General features: G+C 47.7%; 2 protein-coding genes across 2 annotated transcripts; both read right to left on the bottom strand.

The window, feature by feature from the left end:
• Nucleotides 1–11,443: 11,443 nt before the first annotated feature.
• LOC143805688 (uncharacterized) lies at nucleotides 11,444–13,194 on the bottom strand. Its single transcript, XM_077285237.1, has 2 exons — nucleotides 12,740–13,194; nucleotides 11,444–12,267 (listed from the first exon to the last, which is right to left on the bottom strand). The coding sequence occupies exons 1-2, from the start codon at nucleotides 13,166–13,168 to the stop codon at nucleotides 11,629–11,631; spliced, it is 1,068 nt and encodes a 355-aa protein (XP_077141352.1). The 5' UTR covers nucleotides 13,169–13,194; the 3' UTR covers nucleotides 11,444–11,628.
• Nucleotides 13,195–13,302: 108 nt separating this feature from the next.
• On the bottom strand, nucleotides 13,303–14,639 carry LOC143803728 (uncharacterized). Its single transcript, XM_077281503.1, has 3 exons — nucleotides 13,742–14,639; nucleotides 13,349–13,647; nucleotides 13,303–13,308 (listed from the first exon to the last, which is right to left on the bottom strand). The coding sequence occupies exons 1-3, from the start codon at nucleotides 14,637–14,639 to the stop codon at nucleotides 13,303–13,305; spliced, it is 1,203 nt and encodes a 400-aa protein (XP_077137618.1).
• Between the last annotated feature and the right edge of the window lie 7,626 nt (nucleotides 14,640–22,265).

Below are 22,265 nucleotides of genomic sequence, written 5' to 3'. Positions count from 1 at the left end.
AAAAGATTTTAGGATTTACACATTAGGACGATAACCATAGAGAGAATTGTGAGAATACGTACAGAAACTGTCCTCTTCTATTAGATGTTATGTAATAGAATATAGCAAGTAATGCAGCAGATTTCTAATGCCTGAGCACTATTATATTGTCCTATACCAGTAGATGCACAGCGGTGGGTGGTGAGCTGCTGCTACTAATATAGACGAGCCTGGAATACATTATACTGACTCACAAAACTTTACTTTCAGTAAATGGATGCCGAAATGTTTCTAGAGAATATTGAGGAGTGTTCAGCGTTGGGCATGTTTGTCAGGGCGATTCATGGTATGGTAGGTAGGTATAAACATACACTTTTTGGAAGTGCATCTGAACAGCAAGGTGGATTGCTGTTGAGGGGAGATAGAGAGAAAAAAAAAAAAAATCTATAAATCTTCAGCACAGCGAGTGTGAACGAGCTGAGTGTGACCTGAGCGTAAGTGTGAACGGCGGTAAGTGTGAACGGCAGTAAGTGTGTGACTTGTGATTCAGTGAAGAGGTATTTGGAAAGCCTTTAACAAATACCTGTGTGAATTGGTGTGAGTTGCTGAATTGGGAGTAGCTATATTCATAAGGAGTTAACTTAGGGTGGGGGCTCATAATTAAGGGGATATAAGGGGCAGCTGTTTGGGGCTCAAGTCCTTTTTGGAAGTGCATCTGAACAGCTGGTCGAGGGTGCATACTGCTGTGCGAGATGTGAGCACGTTGTGCATTTGGAAGCCCAGATTCTGGATCTAAATGTGCAGCTGGCAACACTGAGATCCATAGACAATATGGAGAGGAGTCTTCTGCTCACAGAGCAGACGCTCAATGGGATAGATGAGGAGGGGGATGGTAGGATGGAGCTGCAGGACAGTGTGGCAGTTAGCTGGGTGACAGATAGAAGGCGGGGTAGAGGGAAGAGTGCCAGGGAGGCTAGTCCTGATCTGGCACACCCCAATAAGTTTGCTAAGTTGGCAGATGAGGGGGGTGCCAGTACAGGGGTAGCATTGCTGCAGCCAGGCATGTCCTCTGAAAGCCGGAGGAGTGACTGCTCCAGTAAGGAGGGAAATAGGAGAGCAGGGCAGGCCAGACAAGTGCTGTGTCATGGTTCCCAATGGCAAGGGAACGTAAGAAACATATAAGTAACGAACGAGCTCTCGGGTGATGGAAACTCGAGTTGACCGTGAGCTAAATCTACCACACAACTAACAGTAGCCAGGGAGCATACCTACGGCTTCCTATATGCCACGCGCCAGCCGGAGGACTAACTACGCCTGGTAGAGGAAGAAACAGACCTGGCTTACCTCTAGGGAAATCCCCCAAAAGATGATAGCAGCCCCCCACATGTAATAACGGTGAATTAAGAGGAAAAGACATACACAGTATGAAAGTAGATTTAGCAAAGAGAGGTCCACTTACTAGATAGCAGAAGGATACAAAAGAGGACTTCACGGTCAACTGAAAACCCTTGTCAAAAACCATCCTGAAATTACTTTAAGACTCCTGTGTCAACTCATGACACAGGAGTGGCAATTTCAGCCCGCAAGAGCTACCAGCTACAGAGAAATACAAAAACTGCAAACTGGACAAAAGGTACAAAACAAAAGGACAAAGTCCACTTAGCTGATCAGCAGACTAGTAGCAGGAACATGCAACCGAAGGCTCTGGTTACAATGATGACCGGCAAGGAAATGACTGGAGAGCAAGGCTAAATAGGAAACTCCCAAACACTGATGGAAGCAGGTGAACAGAAGCAGCAAAGTGAAAACAAGTCACCAGTACCACCAGCAACCACCAGGGGAGCCCAAAAAGCAGATACACAACAGTACCCTCCCCTTAAGGAGGGGGCACCGAACCCTCACAAGAACCGCCAGGGCGATCTGGATGAGCCCTATGAAAGGCACGAACCAAATCCGAGGCATGAACATCAGAGGCAGTTACCCAAGAATTATCTTCCTGACCATAGCCTTTCCATTTAACCAGATATTGAAGTCTCCGTCTGGAAATACGGGAGTCCAAGATCTTCTCTACGACGTACTCCAATTCACCCTCCACCAGCACAGGAGCAGGAGGTTCAGTAGAAGGAACCACCGGTACCTCATATCTCCGCAACAACGACCGATGGAACACATTATGGATAGCGAAAGATGCCGGGAGGTCCAAACGAAAGGAAACAGGGTTAAGAATCTCCAAAATCCTATAAGGACCGATGAACCGAGGCTTAAATTTGGGAGAAGAGACCCTCATAGGGACAAAACGGGAAGACAACCACACCAAGTCCCCAACGCGAAGGTGGGGACCAACACGACGACGACGGTTAGCAAACTTCTGAGTCCTCTCCTGGGACAATTCCAAATTATCCACCACTTGTCCCCAAATCCGATGCAACCGATCCACCACCGCATCCACTCCAGGACAATCCGAAGATTCAACCTGACCAGATGAAAAACGCGGATGAAACCCTGAATTGCAAAAGAAAGGAGAAACCAAAGTGGCAGAACTAGCCCGATTATTAAGAGCAAACTCCGCCAACGGCAGAAAGGCAACCCAATCATCCTGATCCGCAGACACAAAACACCTCAAATAAGTCTCCAAAGTTTGATTAGTTCGCTCCGTCTGGCCATTGGTCTGAGGATGGAATGCAGACGAAAAGGACAAATCAATGCCCAACCTGGCACAGACTGCCCGCCAAAATCTAGACACGAACTGGGTACCCCTGTCAGAAACGATGTTTTCCGGAATACCATGCAAGCGAACCACATTTTGAAAAAACAGAGGGACCAACTCAGATGAGGAAGGCAACTTAGGCAATGGCACCAAATGAACCATTTTAGAAAAACGGTCACACACCACCCAGATGACAGACATCTTCTGAGAAACAGGGAGATCCGAGATAAAGTCCATAGAGATGTGCGTCCAAGGCCTCTTCGGAATAGGCAAGGGCAACAACAACCCACTAGCCCTAGAACAACAAGGCTTGGCCCGAGCACACACATCGCAAGACTGCACAAAAACACGCACATCTCGAGACAGGGAAGGCCACCAGAAGGATCTAGCCACCAAATCTCTGGTGCCAAAAATTCCCAGATGACCTGCCAGAGTAGAAGAATGAACTTCCGAGATGACTCTAGTGGTCCACTCGTCAGGAACAAACAGTCTACCAGACGGACAACGATCAGGTCTATCCGCCTGAAATTCTTGCAAAGCACGTCGCAAATCTGGAGAGACAGCAGACAAAACCACTCCATCCTTAAGGACACCAGCAGGTTCAGAATTCCCAGGAGAGTCAGGCTCAAAACTCCTAGAAAGAGCATCTGCTTTCACATTCCTAGAACCCGGTAAGTACGAGACCACAAAATTAAACCGGGAAAAGAACAACGACCAACGTGCCTGTCTAGGATTCAGGCGCCTGGCAGACTCCAAATAAATTAAATTCTTGTGATCAGTCAAAACTACCACCTGATGTCTGGCACCCTCAAGCCAATGATGCCACTCCTCAAATGCCCACTTCATGGCCAAAAGCTCCCGATTACCAACATCATAGTTTCGCTCGGCGGCCGAAAATTTTCGCGAAAAGAACGCACAAGGTCTCATCACTGAGCAGTCGGAACTTTTCTGCGACAAAACCGCCCCCGCTCCGATCTCGGAAGCATCGACCTCAACCTGAAAGGGAAGAGAAACATCAGGCTGGCGCAACACAGGGGCAGACAAAAAGCGGCGCTTAAGCTCCCGAAAGGCCTCCACGGCAGCAGGGGACCAATTGGCAACATCAGCACCCTTTTTAGTCAAATCCGTCAGAGGTTTAGCAACACCAGAAAAACCAGCTATAAATCGACGATAAAAATTAGCAAAGCCCAAGAATTTCTGGAGACTCTTCAGAGAAGTAGGCTGCGTCCAGTCGTAAATAGCCCGAACCTTGACAGGGTCCATCTCAATAGAAGAAGGGGAAAAAATATACCCCAAAAATGAAATTTTTTGAACCCCAAAAACACACTTTGAACCCTTTACACACAAAGAATTCTCCCGCAAAACCTGAAAAACCCTCCTGACCTGCTGAACATGAGACTCCCAGTCATCAGAAAAAATCAAAATATCATCCAAGTACACAATCATAAATTTATCCAAATATTCACGGAAAATATCATGCATTAAGGACTGAAAGACAGAAGGTGCATTAGAAAGGCCGAAAGGCATTACCAAATACTCAAAATGGCCCTCAGGCGTATTAAATGCGGTCTTCCACTCATCCCCCTGCTTAATTCGCACCAAATTATACGCCCCATGAAGATCAATCTTAGAGAACCACTTAGCCCCCCTTATGCGAGCAAACAAATCAGTCAGCAAAGGCAACGGATACTGATATTTGACTGTAATTTTATTCAGGAGACGATAATCAATACAAGGCCTCAGAGAGCCATCCTTTTTAGAGACAAAGAAAAAACCGGCTCCTAAAGGTGATGAAGAAGGACGAATATGTCCCTTTTCCAGGGACTCCTTAATATACTCGCGCATAGCAGCATGTTCAGGTACAGATAGGTTAAACAAACGACCCTTTTGAAATTTACTGCCAGGAATCAGATCTATGGCGCAATCACAATCCCTGTGAGGAGGGAGTGAACCAATCTTAGGCTCTTCAAAAATATCACGATAATCAGACAAAAATGCCGGAATCTCAGATGGAATAGATGACGAAATGGACACCATAGGAGTGTCCCCATGAGCCCCCCGACATCCCCAGCTTAACACAGACATAGCCTTCCAGTCAAGGACTGGGTTATGAGACTGTAACCATGGTAATCCAAGCACCAAAACATCATGTAAATTGTACAACACAAGGAAGCGAATCACCTCCTGATGGTCTGGAGTCATACGCATAGTCACTTGCGTCCAGAACTGTGGTTTATTACAAGCCAAAGGTGTAGAATCAATACCCTTCAGAGGTATAGGGACTTCCAGAGGCTCTAAATCAAACCCACAGTGCCTGGCAAAGGACCAGTCCATAAGACTCAGAGCGGCGCCAGAGTCCACATAGGCATCCACGGTAATAACTGATAATGAACAAATCAAGGTTACAGACAAAATAAATTTGGACTGTAAAGTGCCAATTGAAATGGACTTGTCAACCTTCCTAGTACGCTTAGAGCATGCCGATATAACATGAGCAGAATCACCACAATAGAAGCATAACCCATTTTTACGCCTATAATTCTGCCGCTCGCTTCTGGACATAACTCTGTCACATTGCATTTTCTCTGGCGTCTCTTCAGAAGATACCGCCAAATGGTGCACGGGTTTGCGCTCCCGCAAACGCCGATCAATCTGAATAGCCATTGTCATGGACTCATTCAGACCTGTAGGCGCAGGGAACCCGACCATAACATCTTTAACGGCATCAGAAAGGCCCTCTCTGAAATTTGCCGCTAAGGCGCACTCATTCCACTGAGTAAGCACAGACCACCTACGAAATTTTTGGCAGTATATCTCCGCTTCATCTTGCCCTTGAGATAGGGCTATCAAAGCTTTTTCAGCTTGAATCTCCAAATTAGGTTCCTCAAAGCAACCCTAAAGCCAGGAAAAACGCATCCACATTGAGCAACGCAGGATCCCCTGGTGCCAATGAAAATGCCCAATTTTGAGGGTCACCTCGCAGCAAAGAGATTACAATCTTAACCTGCTGGACAGGATCTCCTGAGGAGTGAGGTCTGAGAGAAAGGAATAATTTACAATTATATTTGAAATTCAAAAACCGAGATCTATCTCCGGAAAACACCTCTGGTGTAGGGATTTTAGGTTCAGAAATAGGAGCATGTATAACAAAATCTTGTAAATTTTGAACCTTCGTAGCAAGATTATTTAAACCTGCAGCCAAACTCTGAGGATCCATCTTTAAACAGGTGAGCTCAGAGCCATTCAAGGATTATAAGGAGAGAAAGGCAAAGGCTGTAATTAAAGCTGAAATACAACTATGGAGCAAGCATAGAGGAAAAAGGGAAAAAAAAAAAATAAAAAAAAATTTACAGACTTTTTTTCTCTCCTTTCTTCTGCCAATAAGTTTAACACAGGCCGGTCATACTGTCATGGTTCCCAATGGCAAGGGAACGTAAGAAACATATAAGTAACGAACGAGCTCTCGGGTGATGGAAACTCGAGTTGACCGTGAGCTAAATCTACCACACAACTAACAGTAGCCAGGGAGCATACCTACGGCTTCCTATATGCCACGCGCCAGCCGGAGGACTAACTATGCCTGGTAGAGGAAGAAACAGACCTGGCTTACCTCTAGGGAAATACCCCAAAAGATGATAGCAGCCCCCCACATGTAATAACGGTGAATTAAGAGGAAAAGACATACACAGTATGAAAGTAGATTTAGCAAAGAGAGGTCCACTTACTAGATAGCAGAAGGATACAAAAGAGGACTTCACGGTCAACTGAAAACCCTTGTCAAAAACCATCCTGAAATTACTTTAAGACTCCTGTGTCAACTCATGACACAGGAGTGGCAATTTCAGCCCGCAAGAGCTACCAGCTACAGAGAAATACAAAAACTGCAAACTGGACAAAAGGTACAAAACAAAAGGACAAAGTCCACTTAGCTGATCAGCAGACTAGTAGCAGGAACATGCAACCGAAGGCTCTGGTTACAATGATGACCGGCAAGGAAATGACTGGAGAGCAAGGCTAAATAGGAAACTCCCAAACACTGATGGAAGCAGGTGAACAGAAGCAGCAAAGTGAAAACAAGTCACCAGTACCACCAGCAACCACCAGGGGAGCCCAAAAAGCAGATACACAACAGTGCTGGTAGTGGGGGACTCAATTATTAGCGGAACAGATAGGGCAATCTGTCACAAAGACAGGGATCGTCGGACGGTGTGCTGCCTACCTGGCGCTCGAGTCCGACACATCGCTGATCGGGTAGACAGATTACTGGGAGGGGCTGGTGAGGACCCAGCGGTCATGGTGCACATTGGCACAAATGGCAAAGTTAGAGGTAGGTGGAAGGTCCTTAAAGATGATTTCAGGGAATTAGGCTGCAAGCTGAAAGCAAGGACCTCCAACGCTGTATTTTCCGAAATACTGCCTGTACCACGTGCCACGCCAGAGAGGCAACGGGAGATTAGGGAGGTTAATAAGTGGCTCAAGAATTGGTGTAGGAAGGAGGGGTTTGGGTTCCTGCAGAACTGGGCCGACTTCTCAGTTGGCTACAGGCTCTACGCTAGGGACAGGCTGCACCTCAATGGGGAAGGTGCAGCTGTGCTGGGGGAGAAAATGGTTAGAAGGTTGGAGGAGTGTTTAAACTAGGGATTGGGGGGAGGGTATTCATTTTATAGGAGGGGAAGATAGTGCAGATAGAGACCTGGGCACAAATAAGGAAGTTGGGGGTGGCGGTGGCATGGGGGGTGGGGTTAGAACAGTTAATAATTTAAGAAAGAATAGAGGTACAGAGAGTAACATCAAGTGCATGTATACTAATGCCAGAAGCCTCGCCAACAAAATGGATGAATTAGAACTAATGTTGTTGGAGCATAATTGTGACATGGTGGGGATATCTGAGACATGGCTGGATGAGAGCCATGACTGGGCTGTTAACTTGCAGGGCTATAGCCTGTTCAGAAATGACCGTACAGATAAGCGAGGGGGAGGGGTGTGTCTGTATGTAAAATCCACCTTAAAACCCATCCTGCGTGATAATATAGGTGAATCTAATGAAAATGTAGAGTCCCCGTGGGTGGAGATAAGGGGAGGGGGAAAAATAATAAATTACTGATAGGGGTTTGTTATAAATCTCCAAAAATAATGGAAGCAATGGAGAATATCCTCGTAAAGCAAATAGATGAAGCTGCAACTCAAGGAGAAGTCATTATTATGGGGGACTTCAACTACCCTGAAATAGATTGGGGAACAGAAACCTGCAGTTCCAGCAAAGGTAATCGGTTTTTGACAACTATGAGAGACAATTACCTTTCATAACTGGTTCAGGACCCAACAAGAAGGGGGGCACTGCTAGACCTAATATTAACCAACAGGCCAGACCGCATATCAAATATAAGGGTTGGGGGTCACTTGGGGAATAGTGATCACAAACTAATAAGTTTTCATGTCTCCTTTAATAAGATGGGTAGTAGAGGGGTGACAAGGACACTAAACTTCAGGAGGGCAAATTTCCAACGGATGAGAGAGGATCTTGGTGCAATTAACTGGGATGATATCCTGAGACATAAAAGTACACAAAGAAAATGGGAGACGTTTATTAGCATCCTGGATAGGACCTGTGCACACTATATACCGTATGGGAATAAACATACAAGAAATAGGAGGAAACCAATATGGCTAAATAGAATTGTAAGGGGCGCAATAAGGGACAAAAAGAAAGCGTTTAGAGAATTAAAGGAAGTAGATAGTGATGAAGCATTAAATAAATACAGAAAATTAAATAAATTCTGTAAAAAGCAAATCAAGGCAGCAAAGATTGAGACAGAGAGACTCATTGCCAGAGAGAGTAAAAATAATCCCAAAATATTCTTTAACTATATAAATAGTAAGAAACTAAAAAATGACAGTGTTGGCCCCCTTAAAAATAGTCTGGGTGAAATGGTAGATGAGGATGAGGAAAAAGCCAATATGCTAAATGACTTTTTTTCATCAGTATTTACAAAAGAAAATCCCATGGCAGACAAAATGACTAGTGATAAAAATTCCCCATTAAATGTCACCTGCTTAACCCAGCAGGAAGTACAGCGGCGTCTAAAAATAACTAAAATTGACAAATCTCCGGGCCCGGATGGGATAAACCCCCGAGTACTGCAGGAACTAAGTACAGTCATTGATAGACCATTATTTTTAATCTTTAAAGACTCCATAATAACAGGGTCTGTACTGTCATGAATCCCAATGGCTAGGGATAGCACAGGACAAGCAAAGTACAAATATATTACGGACGAGCTCTAGGGTGATGGAACCTGGGCTGACCGCTGCCCTACGCCTGACAAACGCAACTAGAGATAGCCAGGGAGCGTGCCTACGTTGGTTCTAGACGCCACGCACCAGCCTAAGAGCTAACTAGCACTGCAGAGAAAATAAAGACCTCACTTGCCTCCAGAGGAATGAACCCCAAAAGATATAGTTGCCCCCCACATGTATTGACGGTGAAATGAGAGGAAGGCACACACAGAGATGATATATATAGTTTTAGCAAATTGAGGCCCGCTGTAAACTAGAAAGCAGAACGATACAAAAGGGGACTGAGCGGTCAGCAAAAAACCCTAATCAAAAAAACCATCCTGAGATTACAAGAACCCATGTGCCAACTCATGGCACATGGGGAGAACCTCAGTCCACTAGAGCTACCAGCTAGCATAGAGACATAATAAGCAAGCTGGACAAAAAACCAAACAACTGAAAATCAGCACTTAGCTTATCCTGAAAGATCTGGGAGCAGGTAGGCAGGAACCAAACAGAGCACATCTGAATACATTGCTAGCCGGCAAGGGAATGACAGAAAGGCCAGGTAAAATAGGAAACACCCAGCCACTGATGGACAGGTGGAAACCAAAGGCCGCAACCCACCAAAGTCACCCAGTACCAGCAGTAACCACCAGAGGGAGCCCACAAACAGAATCCACAACACTGTACCACAGGACTGGCATATAGCAAATGTGGTGCCAATATTCAAAAAAGGGGCAAAAACTGAACTCGGTAATTATAGGCCAGTAAGCTTAACCGCTACTGTGGGTAAAATCCTGGAGGGCATTCTAAGGGATACTATACTGGAGTATCTGAAGAGGAATAACCTTATGACCCAGTATCAGCACGGGTTTACTAGGGACCGATCATATCAGACTAATTTGATCAGCTTCTATGAAGAGGTAAGTTCCGGACTGGACCAAGGGAACCCAGTGGACGTAGTGTATATGGACTTTTCCAAAGCTTTTGATACGGTGCCACCAGGGCCGTATTTAGAGTTTCTGCTGCCCTAGGCACTTTTCGTGCTGCCTCCCCCATTGGCGAGTATGACTAATGCAGACACTATCGGCAGTGACTTAGGCTACTTTCACATCAGCGATTTTTGACATTTGCGGCAGATCCGGCAGTTTTTCCGCATCCGTAATGGATCACTTATGGCAACACTGTGTTCGGCCTCATTCATTCCCTATGGGACTTGCGGCACTTGCGGTTTTGTTGCGATCCGGCAAATGCGGTACTTGCAGCAACAGGAAAAAAAAAAGCCGGATTACTCACCGGTAATGCTCTTTTAATGAGTCCACGAAAGCACCCCACATGAGAGAGAGGGATCCGCCCCATAGGAACAGGAAACCTACAGAATAAAAGGAGGCGGTCCCCTCTCCTCCTCAGTTTAGTTTACAGAGTACAAAAAGGGAACCGCAAAAGCTTTAGTATTAATTCTTATTCAGCAAAATATCTTAAACTCTATACAACCATTATTTGTGAATTTAAAAGGAAGAGCTGTGCATAATTTAGGGAGGGTAGTAAATGGGTGCTGTCGTGGACTCATTAAAAGAGCATTACCGGTGAGTAATCCGGCTTTTTACCCTTCGCCACGACAGCACCCCACATGAGAGATTTTCAGAGATTCATTATTTGGGTGGGATTACTGTATTAAGAACAGCTCTACCAAAGGTCAGATCAGAAGATGCAGATAGATCAAGTCTATAATGGTTGTAAAAGGTAGAAGGTGTAGACCAAGTTGCGGCCTTACATATTAAATGGATCGGTACATCCGCTTGTTCCGCCCAGGAGGAAGCCATGGCTCGTGTTGAGTGCGCTTTAATACCCGCTGGAGGAATCTCGCCTTTTGACGTATAGGCCAAGCAGATAGCATCTCTGATCCATTGAGATATGGTAGCTCTCGTGACCCCATGTCCTTTCTTGTGGCCCTGAAAGGAGATAAACAGAGCCCTACTCTCCCTCCATGTCTGACACCTTTCTATATAGGTCAGGATGGCTCTTCTGACATCTAAGGTGTGGAATTTATGCTGTTCTGGAGTTACAGGTGAATCAAAAAAGGAAGGGAGAAATATCTCTTGGGACCTATGGTAGGTGGACGCTACCTTAGGGAGGTATGAGGGGTCTGGTTTTAGGACTATCCGATCATGGAATATCAGTAAGAAGGGTGGGTCTACTGATAGGGCCTGGATGTCGCTAACCCGTCTAGCTGAGGTTAGGGCTACCAAGAGGGCTACTTTATATGTCAGGATTTTTAAAGGTATTGAATCTAGTGGCTCAAATGGGGAGCTGGTTAAGGCCTCTAGCACTAGATTTAAATCCCACGGAGGTAGACGGGGAATATGGACCGGTTTACTACGTTCACAAGATTTTATGAATCTGGAGATCCACCTATTAGCTGCTATATTGCATCCATATAGGGCTCCTAATGCCGAGACCTGAACTCTTAAGGTTTACAGATAACCCCAACTCTCGGCCTTTTTGCAAGAACTCTAGAATAGGTGTGACTGGAACTTGCTTAGTGAACGGTACCGTGTAAAAGTCTAAGAATTTATTCCATACCCTACTATATATCAGGGTGGTAGATCTTTTCCTGCTCAATAAGAGGGTGTTTACTAGTTCTGCTGAGAACCCTCTTGATCTTAGTAGTTGCCTCTCAAATTCCACGCCGTCAAGTGAAGACCTTTCACTTGCGGGTGGAAAAAGGGGCCTTGGGACAGCAGTTTCTTGTCTGATGGGAGAATCCATGGATCGCATAGGCACATGGTCTGGAGACAAGAGAACCATGGTCTTTTCGGCCAGAATGGTGCAATGAGGATCACTCTTGCTTGTTCCCTCCTGATTTTTCTGATCACTAGTGGAATCAGAGACATCGGAGGAAAGGCGTATGCCAGCTGGAACCTCCAAGGATGGTGGAGAGAGTCCAACATATCTGGGTGATCCATGGCGTTCAGGGAAGCGAACCTTCTTACTTGCCGGTTGTCTCTTGTGGCAAATAGGTCGATTTGTGGTATCCCCCATGATTCTGTTATCATACTGAATATGGATCTGTTTAAGGTCCATTCCCCTTGACGTAACTCGTTTCGGCTGAGGTAGTCTGCCCTGATGTTCTCTACACCTCTGATGTGCAGGGCTGTTAGGGATGTTAGATGAGTCTCTGCCAGCTGGAAGATGTCTGCAGCTATGGTCATTAGACTTCCTGACCTTGTACCACCCTGACGGTTCACATATGCCACTGTGGTGGAATTGTCCGAGTAAATTCTTACATTTGCTCCTTGAATCTGCGGAAGAAAGTGATTTAAAGGCATAATCTACCGCTTTTAACTCCTTCCAATTGGAGGAACATGACAATTCTGCCTGGTCCCAAGTATCTTGGGCCAGACTGTCTTTCATATGTGCTCCCCACCCAATAGGGCTGGCGTCGGTGGTAATTATTTTAGACGGGTCTATTATCCATGGCACACCCTCTGAGAGGTGGTCCATGTCTAGCCACCAGGATAGTGATTCTAAGACATCTTTGGAAAGAGTTATTCTGCTTTCTAGATGTCCATCTTTTCCCTGAGCCGACAATACCTCATACTGTAATTGACGAGTATGAAATTGTGCCCATGGTACAGCAGGGATACATGATGATAATGACCCCAGCAAAGACATGCCCTTCCTTAGTGTCATGTAGGGGTTGCGTATTGCGTCTGATACCCTTGATTGTATAGTCAGTTTCTTTGCCTGGGGGAGCAAGCATCTCTGACTTACGGAGTCTAGCTGGATTCCTAGAAATGTCTGGACGGTTTCTGGATTCAGCCGGGATTTTTCGAAGTTGACGATCCAACCTAACTCCTGTAGGGACGAGATCGTATTAGATAGACGGGTTTTACACTGGAGCATAGAGTTTCCCACTACTAGAAAGTCATCTAGGTAGGGTATTATCAAGGTATCTCGTTGACGTAGATGAGCCATCACTTCTAATATCACCTTAGTGAAGATGCGGGGAGCCATAGAAAGCCCAAATGGCATTGCAACATACTGAAAGTGACGAACCTGTCCTTCCAGGATGACTGCTACCCTTAGATACTTTTGATGTTCGGCATGTATGGGAAGATGATAATAGGCATCCTTTAAGTCTATTCCGGCCATGACACACCTAGGAAACAAGAGTTTTATGGTTGAACTAATGGATTCCATTTTGAAGGTATGATTACGCAGGAAGGAGTTTAATCTCTTGAGGTTTATGATGGTTCTAAATGAACCATCAGGCTTATTGATCAAGAATAAAGGGGAATAGAACCCCTTCCCTTCTTGATCCTGGGGAAATTCTATCAGGACTTTTTTAGACAGAAGAGATAGGATCTCTGATTCCAGAGCCCTTAGTTGGTCTTGACCTTTTGGAGATGTTACTATAAAGGAATCCCAAGGGATTCGGTCAAAATCCAATTTTAGGCCGTATTGTACAATGTCCAGAATCCACTGGCTGGATGTTATTTGTTCCCATCTGGGGAGGAAGAATTTTAATCTGCCGCCTACCTCCTGGTTAGCGGTATTTGCGTTTCGGGTTATGGGACCCGCTAAAAAAGGCACCTTTTTGCTTCGGGTCCTTCGACTCCCATCGCTCCCTTTGTTCAAACGGCTTGTTCCTGGTAAAGGGACGTCTTTTGAAGGCTCTCCTGTAGGATGGAAGATACTGGTTAGGGAAGCCTTTTTTCCTTTCTCCTGCTTTACTCAGGAGCTCATCCAGCGCTTTTCCGAAAAGAAACTCACCCTGGCAGGGGATCGCACAAAGTTTTGCTTTGGCCTGTGCGTCCCCTTTCCAGTTCTTTAGCCAGAGTGCTCGCCGGGCTGTGTTCACTAGGCCGGCTGACCTGGCTGCTAGGCGTAGCGAATCCACAGAGGCATCAGCCAGGAATGCTACTGCTTCTTTGATTAGAGGGAATTTTGGCAGGATTGACTCTCTCGAAGTTCTACCTCTAATCTGTTCCTCCAGTTGCTCCATCCACACTAGTAGTGACCTCGCAGTGCAGGTGCTAGATATGGTGGGCCTGAATGCCCCCGTGTTGGCTTCCCACGACCTTTTTAGTAAAGCTTCCGCTTTACGGTCCAGCGGGTCTGTCAGGACTCCTGAATCCTCCACCGGTAAGACCGACTGTTTGGTTGTGGAGGCTACAGCGGCATCCACCTTTGGCACCTTCGACCAGGTATTTAGCTCCTCGTCGCTGAAGGGATAGCGTCTTTTAGAGGATGATGGTAGAAAACCTCTATTTTGCTTATCCCACTCTTTTTTTACTATTTCTTTAATAGTTTTTATGACGGGGAAGGACCTACGTTTCCTCTGTCCTAACCCCGCGAACATGATGTCCTGAGCCGATTTACTTTCTTTCTCATCTGAGCACCCCATCGTGCTTCTGACAGATTTTATTAAATTGTCCACACTGCTGTTGGGAAGACAAAGTCCCCCTTCAGTCTCGGATGAGCTCGGCTGGGATTCCGCTTCGCCTGAGGATATACATACGTCCTCTGACTGTGAACTGACCGGAGATTTGGACCTACTAAGCTGACGGGTACTGGTGGTACTAGTCTGCGCCAACCCCTGCATTTCTTCCCAGATCATAGCTCTGACATCTGATGGAGTCATTATGTTTTCCTGCCGTAAGGTTTGCATGATACACTCCGAACACAGTTTTTTAACATAATCATCCGGGAGGGGCTGTGTACATAAAGCACATTCCTTGTGCTTGGATTTGTGTGTCCTTTTCTTAGTCTAGGAAAGATACAGGAGGAACATATATCAGCATATAGGAAGAGACTCTTTCAAAAACTCACCCAGTGAAGCTGACAGGTACCGGTTCTGGAGGCGGATTTCGTTTGGTGGTAGAACCCTTCTCTGGAGGTCGACCACCACTCTTTGTGCTGCTCCTAGCGCTTCTCTCCTTGCTAGGAGAACGCTGTTGCACTGCGGGCAAGTGCGCATCGTCGGCCGGTGAAGCCATCTTACACACACCGGCCCGACGCTAGCGCTGCATTTTTGAATCTGCCGCCCATTCTCCTGCCTCCCCGGACCAACCCGGAAGTGCTTCAGCGACTTCCGGGTTAGACGCGCCGCTCTCACTCACCATGCGGCGGCTAGGGATATTAAGCCGGCCGCAGCAGCGCGCGCATCCTCACGGTGCCGGGCGGACCCACGGTGACCGGACCCGGACCGTGGATGCTTGGCCAGACGAGGGGGGAGGCTGCAAGCAGGGGCTCCCCCGCCGCTGCTTCTGGAACCGCAGCCCCTGCCGTTCCCTCAGATACCGACGCAGGCGGGTGCATGGCCCAGGGATCCTCTTCATCTGTAGGTAAGCCGGTTCCCTGTAGGAACAGGAAACCTAAACTGAGGAGGAGAGGGGACCGCCTCCTTTTATTCTGTAGGTTTCCTGTTCCTATGGGGCGGATCCCTCTCTCTCATGTGGGGTGCTGTCGTGGCGAAGGGTAAAATGATGCTAGCAGTGTTTTTTTTTTGTCTCGCCTCAAGTACCGCACATGTCCGCAAGTCCCATAGGGAATGAATGAGGCCGAACGCAGAATTGCTGGCCCGTAAGTGATATGTTATGCGACAGATGCGGAAAAACTGCAGTGTCTGCCGCGAACGGAGAAAATCGCTGATGTGAAAGTAGCCTTAGCAAACCTTTCCATTAGTTGTCATGTGAGAATCTGGTGGATCTCATACACAGTACATGGTCAGTTGATTCTGCCACGGTTGCACGGTTTGGCTGACAGATTTTTAAGGGCAACCTGTCAGTCGATTCATACTACCAAAACCACGGGCAGCATCGCTCAGACTGCAAACAGGGACGTTTATCTCTGCAATGCTCGGACGTTTCACAGAGAACAGTGTGAAGAGCTGGATGGGTAATTTAGTGAGAGGACGGACTAATCTGTTGCTATCGTCTGTGGGCTTCTCACTCCTTGTCTCTAGATCAGGGGTGGGCAATTTATTTCCCCGAGGGGCCAGATGAAAGACCATGACTGTCGTGGAGCATGAAATAGCATGAAAATAATTCTACTCAATATTAATTAGTATTAATTGTATCACTTAATATTGAGAATTAAGTATGCTGACACCCGCTATATATCTACCCCCCACAGCCCCTTATATACAGCATGAGCCCCACACAGCCTCCCCATATACAGCATGAGACCCACATAACCTCCCTATATACAGCATGAGACCAGCCTCCCCTCTCCAGCCTCTCATCCCTTATTATTAAATTATTAAAGCACCACTCTAGCAGGGTTTTTTTCCACCGTTGGAGTGGTGCTTTAAGCGCAGGTCCCCATTCCCAGTCATTTACTCATCCTCCGGTGTATTCACTATTTTGTGGCACGCTCAAACTTGTGAGTGCAGCTTCTGACTGGCCAGAAGTGAGAAGCTATGTCACAAGCGCTCAATGTAAGACTATGAGGCTATGTGCACAAGTTGCGGATTCGTATGCGCATTTTTCCCGCACAGTTTTTGCAAAATCCACAGGTAAAATGTGCTGCGTTTTACATGTGTATTTACCGCGGATTTCCTGCTTTTTTGTGAGGATTTCGCCTGCATTTTTACACCTGTGGATTCCTATACAGGAGCAGGTGTAAAACGCTGCGGAATCCGCACAAAGAATTGACATGCTGCAGAAAATACAACGCAGCGTTTCCGTGTGGTATTTTCAACACCATGGGCACTGCAGATTTGGTTTTCCATAGGTTTACATGGTACTGTACAACGCATGGAAAACTGCTGCGAATCCGCAGCCAAATCCGCAACGTGTGCACATACCCTGAGAGTGAGGAAGAGGCCAGAACGAGGCTCCCACAGACTCACACTGATTAGTTACCTCTGCGCCGCTTCATGAAACACTGGAGCCTCGGACAGGTCACAAACTGCAGGAGACGGAGCCGAGCGGAGACTAAAACAGATGAAAACGCCAGAAGGTGAGTATCAGACAGGAGGCAGGGGACGTGGATTATCAGCACCGCTCCAGCAATGAAATAAAAAAAATAATGCCGGAGTGGTGCTGTAAATGTGATGCAGCTCTTGGTTACTGTATGCGGCTCCTTATACTAATACTCATAAAAGACCCAGGTGGTACGTATCAATAGCCCCCGACCCCCCCATCTCCAGCCTCCCCAGACAGCAAATATTACATAATATCATAACAAAACATTATAATATTCAGCCCCAATACCCCCATCATCTCACATCCACCCCTCGGTACCCTGTCCCACTTCACCCACCTTCTGCCCTCACAACACCCCCATGGTCTCACATTTACCCCCCAGTGCCCTGCCTCCCCTCCCCCACTTCAGTACCCAATACCCCATCATCTTTCATTCACCCCATCAGTACCCTGACCCCCTCACCCACTTTCAGCTCCCACAACACCCCCATAGTCTCACATTCACCCCCCAGTGCCCTGTCTCCCTCCCCCACAATACCCCCATGCTCACATCCACCCCCTCAGTACTCTGTCCCCCCTCACCCACAATACCCCCTTGGTCTCACATTCACATCACAGTGACATACCTGAATTTAATAAGCCTAAAATGTTCCATCCCCAGCACTTACTGATAAAGTTTGCAGTAGTGATGTGTCGTTCGCGAACGAGCCGACACAAAGAGCCGGCTCCCTGCTGTGAATGATGGGAGCCGGCACACCAGTGAGAGCCACTAAAATTCCTGAATGGCTCTCACTGGGTGTAAAATCCCGGGCTTCGGCATGTGTAACTCCGCCCACCTGAGCAAAACACCGCCCACTCTTCAAGTTAATTGGCTCTAAGAAGTGGGCGGAGTTTCTGCGGTAGGTGGGCGGAGTTTTGAACGCCTGAACAGATATTCAATAGGGATCCATTTAGGATCCAAAAAGAGCCATTTTGTGAGCCGAAAGAGCCGGCTCTTTTTGGTGAGCGGAGCCATGAGAGCCGGATCACCAAAAAGAGCCGGACTGCCCATCACTAGTTTGCAGACAGGACCAGGAAGTGTCTTGGTGAAATGCAACATGTGGGCACTAGGACCCAGCGTGCCTGAGCCAATCCCAGCGTGCACAGAGGGAAGAACTGCAGCGCCAGCCAGGGAAAAGCTTCATGATCAGGTCAGAAGGGGCGAAACCATTCACTGCAGGAGGGAGACTGCAGCCGGCCACTGTGCTAGCAGCCTGCAGAGTCTCCGTCAGATGGGAGCAGAGCAGACATCATACTGCTCTGCTCCTATGCTGTGTTCTGTATGTCACAGAAGTGGCCCTGGCTCCCGGTGGGCCCCTTCATGTGACAGGGCCCGGGGCGATGGCCCCCTCTGCCCCCTCCAGTCGCTACGCTACTGTGTAGCAGGCAAGCAGCCACAGTCCCTGCCCACAGGCTGTGCTTAGTTCGTTCAAGTAGCTCGTCTTCCTGGCTGCCTGGCCTGCTCACCCCTTCCCCATCCCGGCCCTCAGTACTTAACTTATAACCGGACAAGTTTGTGTGAGGAGGCAGCACCGCGCACGGCATCCCCGCCGCCTCCTGCTGGTGACACAGCCTCATGCTTATGGCTAGTACCCGGCACATCTGATCTCACTGCAGGGGGCGGGGCGGCGCTGCGCTGCCGCCCCCTGTTTTGAGGGACTGGATGCCGCTAGAGGCGAAGTGCTCAACTCACCTCATTATAGCGGCGCCCCTGGGTGGGGCGACACCGGACTTTCAAAAAAAAAAAAAAAAAATTTTTTTTTTTCTTAAACTTGCTCAGGTGCCGCCCCCTGCATTCTCCCCGCCCTAGGCACGTGCCCTCGAGTGCCTAGTGGCAAATACGGCCCTGGGTGCCACACAAAAGGTTGTTACATAAAATGAGAGTAATGGGGATAGGGGAAAATATGTGTAAGTGGGTTGAGAGCTGGCTCAGGGATAGGAAACAAAGGGTGGTTATTAACCCCTTCCCGACCTGTGACACAGCGTATGCATCATGAAAGTCTGTGCCAATCCGACCTGTGACGCATATGCTGTGTCACAGAATGATCGCGTCCCTGCAGATCGGGTGAAGGGGTTAACTCCCATTTTACCCGATCTGCAGAGACAGGGGGAGTGGCACTTCAGCCCAGGGGGGGTGGCTTCACCCCCCCGTGGCTACGATCGCTCTGATTGGCTGTTGAAAGTGAAACTGCCAATCAGAGCGATTTGTAATATTTCACCTATGAAAATGGTGAAATATTACAATCCAGCCATGGCCGATGCTGCAATAGCATCTGCCATGGCTGGAGACCCCGATCTGCCCCCACCCCACCGATCGCCTCCCCAGTCGTCCTTTTTGCCCCGATCTCCGTTCCGCTCCCCTCCTCCCTCCTGTCGGCTCCCCCGGTCCTCCTGTCCGCTCCCCAGGTCCTCCGATCCCCCCCCCCCCGTGTTCCGGTCCCACCCCCCCATACTTACCTAGCTCCGATGTCCCTCCCGGTGTCTGGCCGTCTGCTTCATGGGCGCCGCCATCTTGGAAAATGGCGGGCGCATGCGCAGTGCGCCCGCCGAATCTGCCAGCCGGCAGATTCGTTCCTGCACATTTTGGTCGCTGTGATAAGTTCTATCACAGCGATCAAAATAAAAAAATAGTAAATAAATCACCCCCTTTATCACCCCCATAGGTAGGGACAATAATAAAATACAGAAAATATAATTATTTTTGTTTTTCCATTAGGGTTAGGGGTACGGTTAGGGTTGCACTTAGGGCTAGGGTTGCACTTAGGGCTAGGGTTGCACTTAGGGCTAGGGTTGCACTTAGGGCTAGGGTTGCACTTAGGGCTAGGGTTGCACTTAGGGCTAGGGTTGCACTTAGGGCTAGGGTTGCACTTAGGGCTAGGGTTGCACTTAGGGCTAGGGTTGCACTTAGGGCTAGGGTTGCACTTAGGGCTAGGGTTGCACTTAGGGCTAGGGTTGCACTTAGGGCTAGGGTTGCACTTAGGGCTAGGGTTGCACTTAGGGCTAGGGTTGCACTTAGGGCTAGGGTTGCACTTAGGGCTAGGGTTGCACTTAGGGCTAGGGTTGCACTTAGGGCTAGGGTTGCACTTAGGGCTAGGGTTGCACTTAGGGCTAGGGTTGCACTTAGGGCTAGGGTTGCACTTAGGGCTAGGGTTGCACTTAGGGCTAGGGTTGCACTTAGGGCTAGGGTTGCACTTAGGGCTAGGGTTGCACTTAGGGCTAGGGTTGCACTTAGGGCTAGGGTTGCACTTAGGGCTAGGGTTGCACTTAGGGCTAGGGTTGCACTTAGGGCTAGGGTTGCACTTAGGGCTAGGGTTGCACTTAGGGCTAGGGTTGCACTTAGGGCTAGGGTTGCACTTAGGGCTAGGGTTGCACTTAGGGCTAGGGTTGCACTTAGGGCTAGGGTTGCACTTAGGGCTAGGGTTGCACTTAGGGCTAGGGTTGCACTTAGGGCTAGGGTTGCACTTAGGGCTAGGGTTGCACTTAGGGCTAGGGTTGCACTTAGGGCTAGGGTTGCACTTAGGGCTAGGGTTGCACTTAGGGCTAGGGTTGCACTTAGGGCTAGGGTTGCACTTAGGGCTAGGGTTGCACTTAGGGCTAGGGTTGCACTTAGGGCTAGGGTTGCACTTAGGGCTAGGGTTGCACTTAGGGCTAGGGTTGCACTTAGGGCTAGGGTTGCACTTAGGGCTAGGGTTGCACTTAGGGCTAGGGTTAGAATTAGGGTTAGAATTAGGCTATGTGCACACGGTGCGGATTTGGCTGCGGATCCGCAGCGGATTGGTCGCTGCGGATTCGTATCAGTTTTCCATCACGTTTACAGTACCACGTAAACCTATGGAAAACCAAATCCGCTGTGCCCATGGTGCGGAAAATACAGCGCGGAAACGCTGCGTTGTATTTTCCGCAGCATGTCAATTCTTTGTGCAATTCCGCAGCGTTTTACACCTGCTCCATAATAGGAATCCGCAAGTGAAATCCACACAAAAAACACTGGAAATCCGCGGTAAATCCGCAGGTAAAGCGCAGTGCGTTTTACCTGCAGATTTTTCAAAAACTGCGGAAAAATCCACACAAATCCGCAACGTGAGCACATAGCCTTAGGGTTGGAATTAGGGGGAAGATTAGGGTTAGGGGTGTGTTGGGGTTAGGGTTGTGGTTAGGGTTGGGATTAGAGTTAGGGGTGTGGTGGGCTTAGTGTTGGAGTTAGAATTGAGGGGTTTCCACTTTTTAGGCACATCAGGGGGTCTCCAAACGCGACATGGCGCCACCATTGATTCCAGCCAATCTTGCGTTGAAAAAGTAAAATGGTGCTCTCTCCCTTCCGAGCCCCGACGTGTGCCCAAACAGTGCTTTACCCCCACATATGGGGTACCAGCGTACTCAGGAGAAACTGATCAACAACTTTTGGGGTCCAATTTCTCCTGTAACCCTTGGGAAAATAAAAAATTGCGGGCTAAAAAATTATTTTTGAGGAAAGAAAACGTATTTATTATTTTCACGGCTCTGCGTTATAAACTTCTGTGAAGCACTTAGGGGTTCAAAGTGCTCACCACACATCTAGATTAGTTCATTTGGGGGTCTAGTTTCCAAAATGGGGTCACTTGTGGGGGGTTTCTACTGTTTAGGCACATCAGGGGCTCTGCAAACGCAACGTGACGCCCGCAGAGCATTCCATCAAAGTCTGCATTTCAAAACGTCACTACTTCCCTTCTGAACCCCGACGTGTGCCCAAACAGTGGTTTACCCCCACATATGGGGTATCAGCGTACTCAGGAGAAACTGGACAACAAATATTGGGGTCAAATTTCACCTGTTACCCTTGGGAAAATAAAAAATTCAGGGCTAAAAAAAAATTTTTGATAAAAGAAAAATTATTTTTTATTTTCATGGCTCTGCGTTATAAACTTCTGTGAAGCACTTAGGGGTTCAAAGTGCTCACCACACATCTAGATTAGTTCCTTGGGAGGTCTAGTTTCCAAAATGGGGTCACTTATGGGGAAGCTCCAATGTTTAGGCACACAGGGGCTCTCCAAACGCGACATGGTGTCCGCTAATGATTGGAGCTAATTTTCCATTCAAAAAGCCAAATGGCGTGCCTTCCCTTCCAAGCCCTGCCGTGCACCCAAACAGTGGTTTACCCCCACATATGGGGTATCATCGTACTCAGGACAAACTGGACAACAACATTTGGGGTCCAATTTCTCCTGTTACCCTTGGGAAAATAAAAAATTCTGGGCTAAAAATCATTTTTGAGGAAAGAAAAATTATTTTTATTTTCACGGCTCTGCGTTATAAACTTCTGTGAAGCACTTGTTGGTTTAAAGTGCTCA

This window comes from Ranitomeya variabilis, chromosome 2, assembly GCF_051348905.1.
Source record: "Ranitomeya variabilis isolate aRanVar5 chromosome 2, aRanVar5.hap1, whole genome shotgun sequence".
Lineage (NCBI taxonomy): Eukaryota > Metazoa > Chordata > Amphibia > Anura > Dendrobatidae > Ranitomeya > Ranitomeya variabilis.
This window is presented reverse-complemented; position numbering and strand designations above follow the sequence as displayed.

Coding starts and splice junctions, on each gene's coding strand:
- LOC143805688 (XM_077285237.1), bottom strand. CDS start 13,168: ATGGAATCCATTAGTTCAACCATAAAACTCTTGTTTCCTAGGTGTGTC. Junction 12,268..12,739: donor TAGGAATCCAGCTAGACTCC/GTAAGTCAGAGA, acceptor TTTCTTCCGCAG/ATTCAAGGAGCAAATGTAAG.
- LOC143803728 (XM_077281503.1), bottom strand. CDS start 14,639: ATGCAAACCTTACGGCAGGAAAACATAATGACTCCATCAGATGTCAGA. Junction 13,648..13,741: donor TTGTGCGATCCCCTGCCAGG/GTGAGTTTCTTT, acceptor TCCATCCTACAG/GAGAGCCTTCAAAAGACGTC.